Genomic DNA, 13,042 nt, shown 5'->3' with positions numbered 1-13,042 from the left:
TCAATCACGGAGGGTTTTCAAAATGTTGAGTACATGGAAGAAGAGGGAGCACAGGGCATACTGAAAGTGGGAAGGCGTGTCAGCCGGGGGACAAAGAATCAAACTACAAATGGTTGGAGGCGTTGATCGCTCACGATAATAAGGATCTCTATGAGGATCTCGAGTTCGTGGACACCGTTTCGGACATTGACTGCGTTTTCGGATTTCTGAACGTGCAAGAAGTGGTGGATTGAGGGTTGTATCCAATGATTCGATCAGGGGAAGAGTTGTTAGGTCATTTACCTTGTCAAAGTATCGGTTGACTCGAGACACTACAACTGCGTCCTCAGTTTGTTTGATCTGAAGGAAAGAGAAATAAGTCGGCGAAATAAAGAGATAGGGATAGTACGTGCCTGAGGTTCTTTATATTCTGGTCGATGGTAAGGGTGAAATCTTCGCCTTACGGAAGGAGACCGATGTGAAAAGTCCATCATTGATTGTTCGCAGTTCGGGAAGATGATTGTGGTTGAGGAAGGGTAAAAATAATGAGATAAGCAACCTCGAAATCTATACGCAGAAACGGAGCGTGGGTATTGACTCCAGCATAGGCCAATTCTCCCCAAAACAAGACCCATTAGAAGATTGCGAGAGGGTTCAAAGAGTTATACATGTCGGGATAACCCACATGGAGTCGGGTAAGTCGCTACTCGGCATTGGTTGGTATCTTGTTTCGAAGGTCTAATTTTGAGGACTCCATCATCGGACAAATCGTCATCCCATCTTTCGACCGACAGTTTGTCGAATCTACGACTGCAGAATATATGCTTCGAATCCGGATTGCTGCGAGATACTCTCGATAGGGACCGGACGGTTTCGCTTTTCCTATCCACACCCTCGTAACTACCTTCTATGGGTTTTTTGGCCCTCACCGCCCTTTCTCGCGCAGGGCATTTCAACCATCATGGACTTGAAACGGGCCTTTTAATCGTCCTAGGCTAGTGCTGTAGATGAGGGAATGGAGTCACAAATGTCGAAAATGACGGCCTCCAAGGCGGTGAGCGTCCTTCTACATCAATTCCTCTGGCCTTATGAACAGACACGAATGTCGACGGGAATCCCTCGACGAAACGCCGCAACCACGATGGGCTTTGAACGTCATGATCAGAACGCATCCGAACACTCCAGGAGACGTATTGGGGATTCCTGTCTCTGTAGCGAAAACCTTTTTGAGGTTGCCGACAAAGGTCTCGCCAGATTACCCCCCGTGTAAACCAGTTGGAGGAGCCTACACGCACCCTTTTTATGATTTACGAGGCCAACACCCTGTGCCCCTGCCGGAGTACGTGGTTCCAGCGTGTGTGATCATTGAAATCGAGATCTTCCACCAATGTCATTCAATCCCTCACGCCCCATCCCAACTCTCTGTCTTGTGCTCGCGCGTAATTAACATGCATTGGAAGTGGCACAACGATTTTGTCTTGTGTGGAATGAATTAGAAACGTCGACGAAGTGGTGGGGTAGGAATATTAAGGAAGTGGTGCACACAGGGAAACGTCTTCGAGGTGGTGCGTGGGAACTTTTATGAGGTGCGCAGGTTCACAAGGTCGAGTGGGAACTTATAGACGAGATGGTGTGCAGAGACTTCGGCGAAGTTGGTGTATGCGGGGAACGTCGCGAAGTGGTGAGCAGGAACTTCGCGAGGTCGAGTGGGACTTAGACGAGATGGTGCGCAGAGACTTCGGCGAAGTTGGTGATACGGGAACTTCGACGAAGTGGTGCGCATGAGCTTTAACGAGGTGCACGAGAACTTCGCGAAGTTGAGTTGGAGGTTCGACGACAGGCACTCCGAGTGGACTTCAAAATGAAATTGTGGGAGTTTGAGTGCGTGGGAACTTCGCGAAGTCTTCGACGTCGACTTCGGTGCATGGTTCAATATCAATGATGACTCAGGTGGACGACGAACTTCGATGTAATATGTAACTTTGTAAGCTCTTTTCACCTGAATCCGTTATCAATATCCTTATCCTTCCTTTCAAGCTATTCTATGGGTTTTTCTCGTACCAAACAACCGCCCTTCCTGGCTCTCTAAGCTCTTCAACACTTGCACTCCTCGTTGCCCCCACGGGTCATGTCATTTTCATCGATGAGTGCCGTGCCACTCGCTGATCGTCGCCAGCCATTATTATACACGGGGCTTGTACGATGAGCTGAACGCGAAGACTTGGATCGAGCTGTCGATTCCACCTCTGCATCATCATCACATCCTCTGGGTAAATCTCAAACGATAACATCTCAAGTCATGATACTGAGATCCTCCAAGAGTCTTTTCGGAAGCACGGGTTTGGGGACGCGGTTCTACCGATTATCGTTCGATCTAACCCCATCCCAGAGGGACTGGCGGCTCTTGTCTTTCACTTGAACAGAATTTTTTCTTTCCAGTTGGCTTTTCTAAGGGGGAGGAGAAGGGATGGTATCACGGTCCGCCACATCGTCTACTAGTAAGTTTCTCAACGATGGCATAACATTAAGTAAAATCTCAAGTCATAATACTAAGATCTCGTACAACATCGATTCCTTCAACCCCCAAGAAATACTTCGCTCGACTTACTTATTCCTTTACTACTATAAAAAAAACGAGACCCATCCAAGAAAAAGAACAAAAAAAAAGAACTCATCATACATAACCACAACCCACTCCCTCCTAAACCTGCGGAACCCCATTCACATACACCTGCCTATGGGTATCATACGACGAGTACGGATAGGGGTTTTGGATTGTACCCATCGGAGCCAACGTGGTAGTACCATCCGGTGAGACTGCATAGTGCGCTTGTGCTTGAGCATGTGGGTTAGGCAAACCCGCGCTATTGGGGGGTGTCAAAACGGAGGTTCTATCCGACTCCAAGGGAGGTGGTTGTGGTTGGTAAATGGATGTATTATTGGGAGAACTAGGAACCACAACGGAGGTTCTGTCGGAGGAAGAGGCAGTGTTGTAGTTATAAGATGGTTGTTGTTGGTACCCTAGTGTTGCCAGTGGTGGAGTTTGAGGGTATGTGCTTGGGTCGTTGGGGTTCTACGAAATTGACGTTTTGAGTTCCTATAAATTCACCGACGTGGTGGGAAAACTTTTAACTCACATAAACCTTTTCACCCAACCCAGGAGACGTCCCAGTTGTAGTACTAGCAGGTGGACTGGAGGGTGGGACTGATGCATATGGTATGGCCCCCGGCGCACCATTATTCTGAAGATACATCTGCGATGGATCCCCATACATCCTCCTACTATTCCTTCGACAGATAAACCAAACGATCCCAGCACCGACGGCCCAAAACACCCAGATGCCTGCGACAACGCTCCCAGCGATGATTCCGACCTTTTTGGCTTCGTCTTTGAGTTCGTCTGCGAAAGGGTCGTCGCCGCCTGAATGCGAGGTGCCTGTAGATCCGAAGGAGGTGGATGTGGGTGTTCTAGTCGCTGTGCCGGTCCTTTCGGGGCCTGCTCAAATGGTCGAGTTACGTGAAGCAGAGGAAATTCCGTTTTGACTGACCAGTATTGGCTTGGAGGGCCCCCACGTCGATAGATTTGTTTACCTGGGAAATGATGAGGTTTTGTAATCGCTCAGAGGAGTTGGAATCGTACAGAATCGAGGGGTAAATACGCGTAATAAGGGAGTCTAAGACCTGAGGGAAGCGCCGAGGGGAACCTGATTGCATCTGCTGAATTTTTATATCCCCCGAGAAATGTTGGACGCACACCGTATCATAGGTTCTCGTACAATTAGATGACCATAGATCAAATCTGTTCAAAGTAGATGTCAGTTGTGGCAAAGATGGATGGATCGATCAAGAGATGGAGATGGACCTATCAGTATAACCGTTTTGACAAAGGCCACAGAGACTGAGCATGGTGTAGTAGACAGTATTACACACGCAGGGAGTGATGGTGTGCCCGGTGCCAAAGTAGTAGTAGCCGTCAGGGAGGGATGGGATGTTGAACGCTATGGGCCCGGGTGAGAGGAGAATGAGGACAGAAAAAGGAAAACGACGTACAGGGCGTGCATACCGTACCGAGTGCTTCACCCATCTGACAAGGAGAGTCACCCTTGGAGTTGTACGACTGAAAAAAAGTTCAATAAATGAGCAGTAATGGTGTCTATGGAGAAACATACCCAAAAGAAGGACGAGTTTGTACATGACGCGTGAATCTGGGCCTGTACGCCGATGGAAGAGGCGGACAGGAAGAGCACAATCCTCATGAGACGTTCAGATGGCATCGTAGAGGAGAGGGGGAAAGAAAGGGAAGGGGGCTAACGGGGCGTCTATAAAAGCTGTCTGGTTTGACACGGGGTGAGGTTTGACATGGACATGAACTGCTGAGCGCCCTATGTGGCGGAGTATTAGGCTTTGTGAGATAGGAATCAACTCTTTGTTGGTAATGATCGTGCTCCTCTCCAAACACTATATACGGACACGGGGCGTGGGTATCGACTCCAGCCTCGGCCAATTTTCCCCGACAGGGTGATCCAGATGGAGTCGAGTAAGTCACTCCAGTGACGACAATTGGTTTCGAAGTTCTGTTGTTGAGGACTCCGTTATCAGACACATCGTCATTCCATTCATCGACCAACAGTTCGTCGAGGGTACGATTGTAGAATATGGTCAAGCAATTCAGATTCGAAGCGTAAGCGTATCATCTTCAAACACCGCGTAAGGGCTTCACAAGGTGGCGCGTCGCTGTAGTAAGAGCGTCGACGAAGTGGTACATGGGAAAGACAAGATGTGCGTAGGAACTCCACGAAGTGGCCTGTAGCCGTGCGTAATGGACCCAACAAAGTGTGTGCTGGCGCTTCACAAACTGGTGCGTAGCCGTAGGAGATCCGACGAAGCGGTGCCTCCGAACAACGAGATGTGCGTAGCCTGTTGCGCGTAGCTGTAGGAGCTTCGAAAGGGAATGTGTGTAGAACTTCACAAACTGGTACTTGACTGGCACATAGCCGTAAACGGTGCTGAGGAAACAACAAGATGTGAATAGGAGCTTCACAAAGCGCCATAAGAACTTGACAAATTGGTGCATAGCGGTAGGATCTTCGACGAATAGGTGCCTAGGAAACAACCACTAAATGTGTGTAAGCGACTTCACAAAGTGGAGCGTAGCCAAGTGCAGGAACTTCAAGAGCTTCACGACGTGGTGCATAGGAAAAAACAGGACGTGCATAAGGAGGTTCGCGAAATCGCAAAGTGGATTCGTGGAGCGTAGCCTTAAAAAACTTGAGAAAAAAAAAGTGGTGCGTAGGAGTTTGAACTTTTACTTCACGACTCAAGTACTCACTGCGCGCCAACTGACCATGGAAAAAACTTTAAAAGGGGTGCGTAGGAAGAACATTGAACGAGGATGTATGTAGCCATGATGAACTTGGACAGACTGGTTGTGTAGCTTGGCTGAGGAACTGCGATGCAAGTGGGTGGTAATTTGTAAGAAGCATCTGCGGACGTCTAATATATAAGCATTATCGATTCCGCTAATCCTTACTATACTTTCTTTCTTGTAACAAGATAACGAAATGAAAATTTCAGTGAGGCTAGACGACCAAGAAGAAAGTGTGCATTTTGTTTTTGTTTCTTTCAAGTCTTGAAGTGAAAGGTCGAGGTGCAAAAGCTGTCTTTCAACATACCTATATTTCATTTATTACTACTACTACTTCTTAGTGATATATATAAAACCAAACACTCCAAGAAGAAAGTCATACATAACCACAACCCACTCCCTCCTAAACCTGCGGAACCCCATTCACATACACCTGCCTATGGGTATCATACGACGAGTACGGATAGGGGTTTTGGATTGTACCCATCGGAGCCAACGTGGTAGTACCATCCGGTGAGACTGCATAGTGTGCTTGTGCGTGTGGGTTGGGTAGACCCGCGCTATTAGGGGGTGTCAAAGTGGAGGTTCTATCCGACTCCGAGGGAGGTGATTGGGGTTGGTAAATCGGTGTAGTATTGGGAGAACTAGGAACTACAACGGAGGTTCTGTCGGAGGAAGGGGGGGTGTTGTAGTTATAAGACGGTTGTTTTTGGTACCCTAGTGTTGCCAATGGTGGAGTTTGAGGGTATGTACTTGGATCGTTAGGGTTCTACCAATTAACGTTTTGAGTTTCCTATAATTCGCCGACGTGGGGGGGGGAGGAACTCACATAAACCTTTTCACCCAACCCAGGAGACGACCCAGTTGCAGTAGCAGGTGGACTGGAGGGTGGGACTAGTGTATATGGTATGACCCCCGGCGCACCATTATTTTGAAGATACATCTGCGATGGGGCTCCATACATCCTCCTACTATTCCTTCGACAGATAAACCAAACGATCCCAGCACCGACGGCCCAAAACACCCAGATGCCTGCAGCAACGCTCCCAGCGATGATTCCGACTTTTTTGGCTTCGTCTCTGAGATCGTCTGCGAAACCGAAAGGGTCATCGTCACCGAAGGGGTCGTCGCCGCCTGAACGTGAGGTACCTGTGGATCTGAAGGAAGTGGCGGTGGGTGTTCTAGTAGCTGTACCGGTCCTTTCGGGGCCTGTTTCAGAGGGTAAGCGATGGATGCGAAAGCGCTTGGTCTGACTGACTGACCGTTATCGGCTTGGAGGGCCCTCACGTTGACGGTTTTGTTTGTCTGGGAGATGATGAGTTTTTTTTAATGATTGCTCAGAGGATGGGAATCGTACAGAATCGAGGGGTAGAAACGCGTAATGAGGGAGTCTAAGACCCGAGGGAAGCGCCGAGGGGTATCTGATTGTATGGGATGAGTTTTCATATTCACCTAAAAGTGTTGGACGCACACAGTATCATAGGTTCTCGTACAATTAGTTGACCATATGTCAAATCTGTTCAAGGTATATGTCAGCTGTGAAAGATGGGCGGATGATCAAGAGATGGACCTGTCAGAAAGACCATTTTGACACAACCCACAGACACTTAGCATAGTGTAATAGACGGTGTTGCACACGCAGGGACTGATGTCTCCACCACTAACGCCGGAGTAGTAGTAGCCGTCGGGGAGGGATGGGATGTTGAACGCTTGTGGGCGGTGAGAGGAGAATGAGGACAAAAAATAGCAAAACGACGTACAAGGCGTGCATACCCTAGCAAGTGTTTCACCCATCTGACAAGGAGAATCGCCCCTAGAGTTGTACGACTGAAAAAAAAAATCGTTCAATATATGAACAGTGATGGTGTCTATTGAGAAACATACCCAAAGGAAGGACGAGTTTGTACATGTCGCGTGAATCTGAGCCTGTACGCAGATGGTGAAGGCGGACAGGAAGAGCGCGATGTTGACGAGTGGCATGAAGAGAGGGGAAAAGGGAAGGAAGGGGGCCAAAAGGGCTGTCTATAAAGCTGTCTGGCTCGGCACAGGGTGAGGTTTGACATGACATGAACAGCGCCCTTGTGAGATAGGAGGCATCGCGAGAGAAGACCGAGTTAGGAGTAGCTAAGGTACATGGACGTCAATCACGCGCCAAGCCTACTGATGTCCAGATCCACCAACAGTCCGTCAATCCCTCGTTCGCTGACAGGAAACCCGTCTTCTTTCCACGCCCTGAAACCCCCGACAATGTCTGTCGCGTTCCACATTCCCAACTGCCGTAGCTGATACGCGGCCAGGCTGCTCGCTCGCCCGTCTCCGTCAAAGACGATGACTCTCAAGTCATATCTGTCCACCACGCCCAGTCGTTCTCCCTTTGGCGCCCTTGGGTCAAACTTCCATTCCAGCTCATTGCGATCCACCACGACAGCCCCTTTGATGCCTCCTTCCCGACTACGTTCCCGTTCCTCTCGGATGTCAACAAGGAACGTGGGTGCCTGCACTCCGTCTTCCACAGGATCTCTCAACTCTTCAAACGCCCTCTTGGGTGTCAACCGCTGAAGATGAGCTCGAGCATCGCTCAACATCCTTTCCGCGCTTCTCGATCCCGGTGGGGGTACCAAAGGATCTATCGGTGCTCGTGCGCTTTTCCTAACAGCGTCCCATAGTGCCAACTCGTCATACGAACTCAGTCCCACCTCCCGAACCTCCACTACATATGCCACTGGTGTTATCGCACGAACTTTATCCACCCTTCCCACAAACTTGGATGATATCAGTGCCAGTGCACGTTGCAGGTAGTCATCGTCTGATGCGCAGATGAGGATAAAATTGTATGGGACGTCGGGTGGTGGGAGTCCAGACGTCGCAACCACGTACATATAATTGTTGTCCTTGGAAACCGTCAATAGTACAATCTGCGACGCGATGAGTTTGAGGAAATCCAAGTCGGCATCGGAAGACTTTTTGCTCGAAAATGTGAACGAGACGCCTATTTGTACGTCTAGACTTGAGCGGTGTTAGTTTCTTGCTCTTTAGGGATGGGGGGAAAGGGTACCATCAACAACTTGCGCTTTGTTCACCGTTCGCATTGCGATTTCTTGTGCGACCTGTTCACGTACTGCTGAAAGTGTTCGAAGGTTTGAAGGTCGCTCATCTCCGACGGGAACCACTGCTCTCGTGGCGTCTGCAGAGCGTAGCGAGGAGTTTGACATGACGGAAATCATGGCAGTCACCGTGGGAATCACTTTCAGACGCGCTCATGCGTTTACTCAGTGCACGTATGGGACAGGCTCTCAACATATCTGCCAACATATCTACGTGCACATCCACATCCGGGAAGAAAACCTTGTGTCTCTTACGTGGTCGATGGGAGTCGGGTACTGGCCACCCAGATCTAGTCCAATCATGTCTTCAAGCCTCACTAGTACTCTGCATGGAGAAGGTTATGTACCCATTCTCTACCCCTCCTCTCCCAGCAGAGACCACACGTACCCTGCAACCCTACGACGCCGAGGTCCACGCACAGGATGATGGAATATGACCTCTGTACATGCAGGAATTACGCATGTCGGCCTGTGCTTTTCTTATGGAAGTGTATCCTCGTACCCTATGCATGATCGAAATATCTCCCTCGGCGCCGGATACGACGGACTCTACTATGCCAATTCAACGGACCATCCCGAAGACTGTCTGGCGTCCAGAAACCAATATGATAGAACACCCCAGTGGTATCATTGTAGCGGGTAAATATTGCGTTTGAAACTTGTATTGCAGGGGATGGGAAGTCAAGTGTAATACTAAAAATACAAATCAAACTGGTGCTGCAAAGAAAATCCGTTCGGGAAAATCATGAATTATCGGATGAAACTGGAAGGGGTAACAACAAACTCAACGATCCCTCTATCCTGGCATCTAACTAGCCAATGACGAAGCAACATCACCACCGTCTGGGAAGATTGGATAGTAAACGTGTTGACCCCCAAAAGAGCAGGAGATTCCTGAAAGGCATCATCAAGGCTCCTAAATGGTGGTTCGTGAAGGTATTCGAGAGGAATTCCTGGTATCGATAGTTCGACTTGTTTCAAGAGATGGGAAGAAACCGACATGATCATTTTCAGGAGGAAATAGAGGGTATCCGTGATCTGTGGGGTGATACGAGGTGCGATAGAAAACCGTCGAAGCGAGTGGAGGTTCTGAAGGTCTGGAATGAGATCTGTAAAAATAAAAAATAAAATTGAATTTTCGATGGTGAAAGTGTAATGAAATAATGACCATCGTGAGTAAACGTGATAGAACTCAACGTCAAATCTTGCAAAGCCCTCGAGGTTGGCACCTCCAATAGTTTCCTCAATTCACTCAAACCCCCAGATCCCCCAAGTCCCTTGAGATTCAACTCCAAAAGCCGCGGTGGTACACCGTCTTTGGGTGACGTCAACCAATGCAAAACTTCCTCCGTCCCACGAGAATACGGGTGAGAATGGGAGTTGGAGAACGTAAACTTTTTCAACCGACTTGGTAGTTTCCTCGCAGAAACCCGTCCCCGAAACGTGCCTGTCAACCTAAACGCTTCCAAACACCCAAACGAATGAACGAAAGGAAGGACATCCCGGAGGTTATCACAAAGATAATTCTGTATTTCCAATTCTGTCACTGACATCTTCCACATCGCCGAAATCAAACCGAGAGATTCCTTACAACTCCCAGATGAAAACGTGTCTGCGACGACTGTTAGGGATTCCACCCAAACTTGGTGGTGAGATAATATGGGAACGACTTGTGATGCCATTCTGGAGGATTCTCCACGGAAGGAGAGATGGAGGTTTGGGATTCGTTTTAGGGAAAAGTGGGGGGAGGTTGAGAGGTGGATGAAGGATTCTGCTTTGACGCGATCCATTCGGACGAGTGACATGTCGAGGAGGTGTTTTCGACTTCTGGGTACCCAAGCTCGACATACTAGAGTACACGCTTTTAATGTCTCTCTGTCACTGACGAGGTCGATGATGGATTCTACGAGGTCGGAGGGGAGGTAGTGGAGGATACCGATGATATCTTCTTCGAGGTCGATGGCGATGGGTAGTGCTGCGAGGGGAAGGTCACGGTAGGTTTCGTCTTCGTTGTATCCGTCGAGGGGGTCGTTGTGCGTCATTGAACCGGGCAAGGACGTTGAATGTAATCGTGTCGACGAAGACATTGGTGCTTTAAAACTCTGCGAGTTGGCAGTAGAAAGAAGAAGAAAAGTAAACGACTTACCTCTGATAGTTCAACTTCAAGCACTCGACCGGCGTCATGATGCTGTTCAAAACGTGCACGCATGGAGTGGTGACGGAACAGCCGTCATCTGTAACTTACGCGATTCAAGGGCTGTACATACTCACCTTACACCAAACTATTTCGCAAGATAGGTTTCTCGCGCCAGGATTGACCACCCGAGCACTATAAAATGGCGAACGGAGCACCATAGGGCCAACGGAGCACCAAACCACGTATAGTACATATGGAGCAACGATATACATACATACAGAGCAAATAAGTAGCTACATATCTAGCACAATGTAGATAGGAATCTAGAACTCTTAGTAGCCTGACTGCATCAGAAAAAACCTACTTTACTAATTAGTATGAATTAGTACTAATTAGTAGTAATTCATACTAATGTAAAACTAATTGGAACTAATTGGAACTAATTGAATACTAATTGCTACTAATTACTACTAATCACTAATTGGCACTAATTGGCACTAATTGATGTTAATTGATGTTAATTCCTGCGAAACTTATCACACAGAAATGAAGGGGGAAAAACATAATCATATTAGAATATAGTGTAGTAACCATTTCTATCACTGAAAGCATTTACAAAGAAAGTAGAACACTGATCTAAAACAGTACTCGAGGTCCATTCCGGTGGTACAACTGGGCCAAATCTAGGATATAAGTGAACACTACGTCTAAATGACCAGACCGGAACAATGCTGGCATCACGATAACCACTGACACCGTCAACAGAAGGGGAGATTTTGTAAAGTCCATGAGATGGTTCAGGTCTGCGAGGGAAAGTAGTAAACCACTCAACGTATGCGAGATGGTCTGCTACATTTTCCTGCTCATCAGCCTGGAAGAGCAGGTTCTTATGGTTATCAGATAGAGTAAACAGGACGCGAACACGGCCAACACGATAACCTGTACAAAAAGTCAGTTCACGGCACTGGGCAGAAACAACGAAACAAACCTTTGATACCTAGTGCTTGTCCTTCTTTAACATTTACCAGAACCGTATCAAACCGTCCTGGTACAACATGTTCACGCTTATTCTTACGGGAAGGGTTGATATGGGCGCTGTCGACTACAATAGAAGCTGCTGTATTTGTGTTATATATGTCGGGAGTAGTCCACTTAACACGGTGCCATACAGATACTCGCGTGAAAGGTATGTATAAATTTTGTGACTCCCGGATGAGGGCTCGTGTAGTGAGCTCAGGTCCACGTATGCTGGTAACATAACGAGCCAGAGCGTCCTTGAAGTGGACGGCACCGTAAGCTGATGCCAGGATCTCAAACGAGACAGCCTTTCTGGTAGGATGTCTCGTCATTTTCATTGTGCGTTCGAATGTCACTCCGGGCGTAACATCGTATAGTAGAGGGGGTGATGCGGTGCCGGATAATTTGTGTTGGATGTACTTGATATGGCGGTGGAGCTTTTCGCGGCGGTCCAACCAAAGAACCATCTGAGGGAGCTCATCGCGATGGTTGGTTGCACGGTAAGCATTTTTGGCAAGGTCAATGTGTAGTCGTTCAGTGTATTCAGTGTTGTAATTGTCGGCAGTACCAAAATTCTGGATATGGACATCATAGTGCTGGCATCCATGCAGCTTGGGAATCTTGAAGCCGGTGCATGCTCCTAGCTCAACAAATATATCTTTATTGATGTGAAAACGGGTGAGGGCCTGTTTGAGGAGTTTAAGGGTGTCGGTAGTATGAAGAGGGTACTGGGCAAGGTATACGAAATCCAACATACCCCGAACAGCCCCACAAAGGCGAGAAGATGAAGCGGCGCCATGGAGTCGAACATCAATAACGAGCCCTAAAAGAAGTCGGCCAATCATCTGGTGCTCTGTTCCTGTGACGCGGGAGAGCCCGGATATCCCTCGCATGAAAAGTCGTATGTTGTGGTTGGGTGGGAATCGTCGACAACGAGCATCTATCTCGGCTGCACCAACAATATTAATCAACCAAGCAACAAGATGCTTGATGAGACCTTGATAGAGCTGGTGGAGGATATCAGGAGTGATTGATTGGAAGATGTTGGTATAGGGTAAGTCTTTCCAGAACGGTTCCGCGATCGGCTTCATTCCATGTGCTTTACATTGGCGATGAAACTCGGTCGGACCGTGGGCAATGGATTCGAGGACATGGAGAGCGTCTTGAAGATCTAGAAAGGGTCCGTTCATGCCGTCGTCGCCCAGTTGTTCGGGTTCCGTTGGGCAGAGTGCAGGGCAACGGTTGCTTTTGGCTATCGTTGTTAGAGTCTGCTCTGGATAATCGGCAACGTAGACAGCTAGAATGGGGTGACCACGCCGAGATACACCCTTCCCGTCAGTGACTGCCACACCATGCAGCCCTGCTTCTTTCAAAGGGGAAAGGATGTGTCGCATGCAGGAATGAAAAAGATTGGCGAGAGCACGTCGGCGCGCAGACTTG

At 48.4% G+C, this 13,042-nt stretch overlaps 5 protein-coding genes across 6 annotated transcripts; all 5 read right to left on the bottom strand.

The window, feature by feature from the left end:
- E1B28_003339 (uncharacterized protein) lies at positions 1 to 614 on the bottom strand (the record flags this gene model as incomplete). The annotated part of the gene is made up of 4 exons (XM_043160314.1): positions 1 to 60; positions 135 to 206; positions 283 to 339; positions 393 to 614. 4 exons carry the CDS (start codon positions 612 to 614, stop codon positions 1 to 3), a joined length of 411 nt encoding a protein of 136 aa, XP_043002270.1.
- Positions 615 to 2,680: 2,066 nt separating this feature from the next.
- On the bottom strand, positions 2,681 to 5,448 carry E1B28_003338 (uncharacterized protein; the record flags this gene model as incomplete). The annotated part of the gene is made up of 9 exons (XM_043160313.1): positions 5,309 to 5,448; positions 4,149 to 5,246; positions 4,030 to 4,096; positions 3,842 to 3,977; positions 3,734 to 3,778; positions 3,620 to 3,683; positions 3,528 to 3,570; positions 3,117 to 3,475; positions 2,681 to 3,052 (listed from the first exon to the last, which is right to left on the bottom strand). The coding sequence occupies exons 2-9, from the start codon at positions 4,251 to 4,253 to the stop codon at positions 2,681 to 2,683; spliced, it is 1,191 nt and encodes a 396-aa protein (XP_043002269.1). The 5' UTR covers positions 4,254 to 5,246; positions 5,309 to 5,448.
- A 299-nt stretch (positions 5,449 to 5,747) lies between these two features.
- On the bottom strand, positions 5,748 to 7,324 carry E1B28_003337 (uncharacterized protein; the record flags this gene model as incomplete). Its single annotated transcript, XM_043160312.1, has 8 exons — positions 5,748 to 6,113; positions 6,174 to 6,553; positions 6,607 to 6,649; positions 6,702 to 6,765; positions 6,816 to 6,860; positions 6,915 to 7,053; positions 7,105 to 7,171; positions 7,229 to 7,324. The coding sequence occupies 8 exons, from the start codon at positions 7,322 to 7,324 to the stop codon at positions 5,748 to 5,750; spliced, it is 1,200 nt and encodes a 399-aa protein (XP_043002268.1).
- Positions 7,325 to 7,386: 62 nt separating this feature from the next.
- E1B28_003336 (uncharacterized protein) lies at positions 7,387 to 9,095 on the bottom strand. The gene has a single exon (XM_043160311.1). It carries the CDS (start codon positions 8,221 to 8,223, stop codon positions 7,489 to 7,491), a length of 735 nt encoding a protein of 244 aa, XP_043002267.1. The 5' UTR covers positions 8,224 to 9,095; the 3' UTR covers positions 7,387 to 7,488.
- E1B28_003335 (uncharacterized protein) lies at positions 9,096 to 10,818 on the bottom strand. Of its 2 annotated transcripts, none has more exons than XM_043160309.1 (2): positions 9,617 to 10,818; positions 9,096 to 9,557 (listed from the first exon to the last, which is right to left on the bottom strand). In XM_043160309.1, the coding sequence occupies exons 1-2, from the start codon at positions 10,533 to 10,535 to the stop codon at positions 9,199 to 9,201; spliced, it is 1,278 nt and encodes a 425-aa protein (XP_043002265.1). In that variant the 5' UTR covers positions 10,536 to 10,818; the 3' UTR covers positions 9,096 to 9,198. The 2 variants fall into 2 exon arrangements, with proteins under 2 accessions (XP_043002265.1, XP_043002266.1); XM_043160310.1 differs by having other exon boundaries at positions 9,096 to 10,540; positions 10,595 to 10,818.
- Positions 10,819 to 13,042: the final 2,224 nt, after the last annotated feature.

This window comes from Marasmius oreades, chromosome 11, assembly GCF_018924745.1.
Source record: "Marasmius oreades isolate 03SP1 chromosome 11, whole genome shotgun sequence".
Classification (NCBI taxonomy): domain Eukaryota; kingdom Fungi; phylum Basidiomycota; class Agaricomycetes; order Agaricales; family Marasmiaceae; genus Marasmius; species Marasmius oreades.
This window is presented reverse-complemented; position numbering and strand designations above follow the sequence as displayed.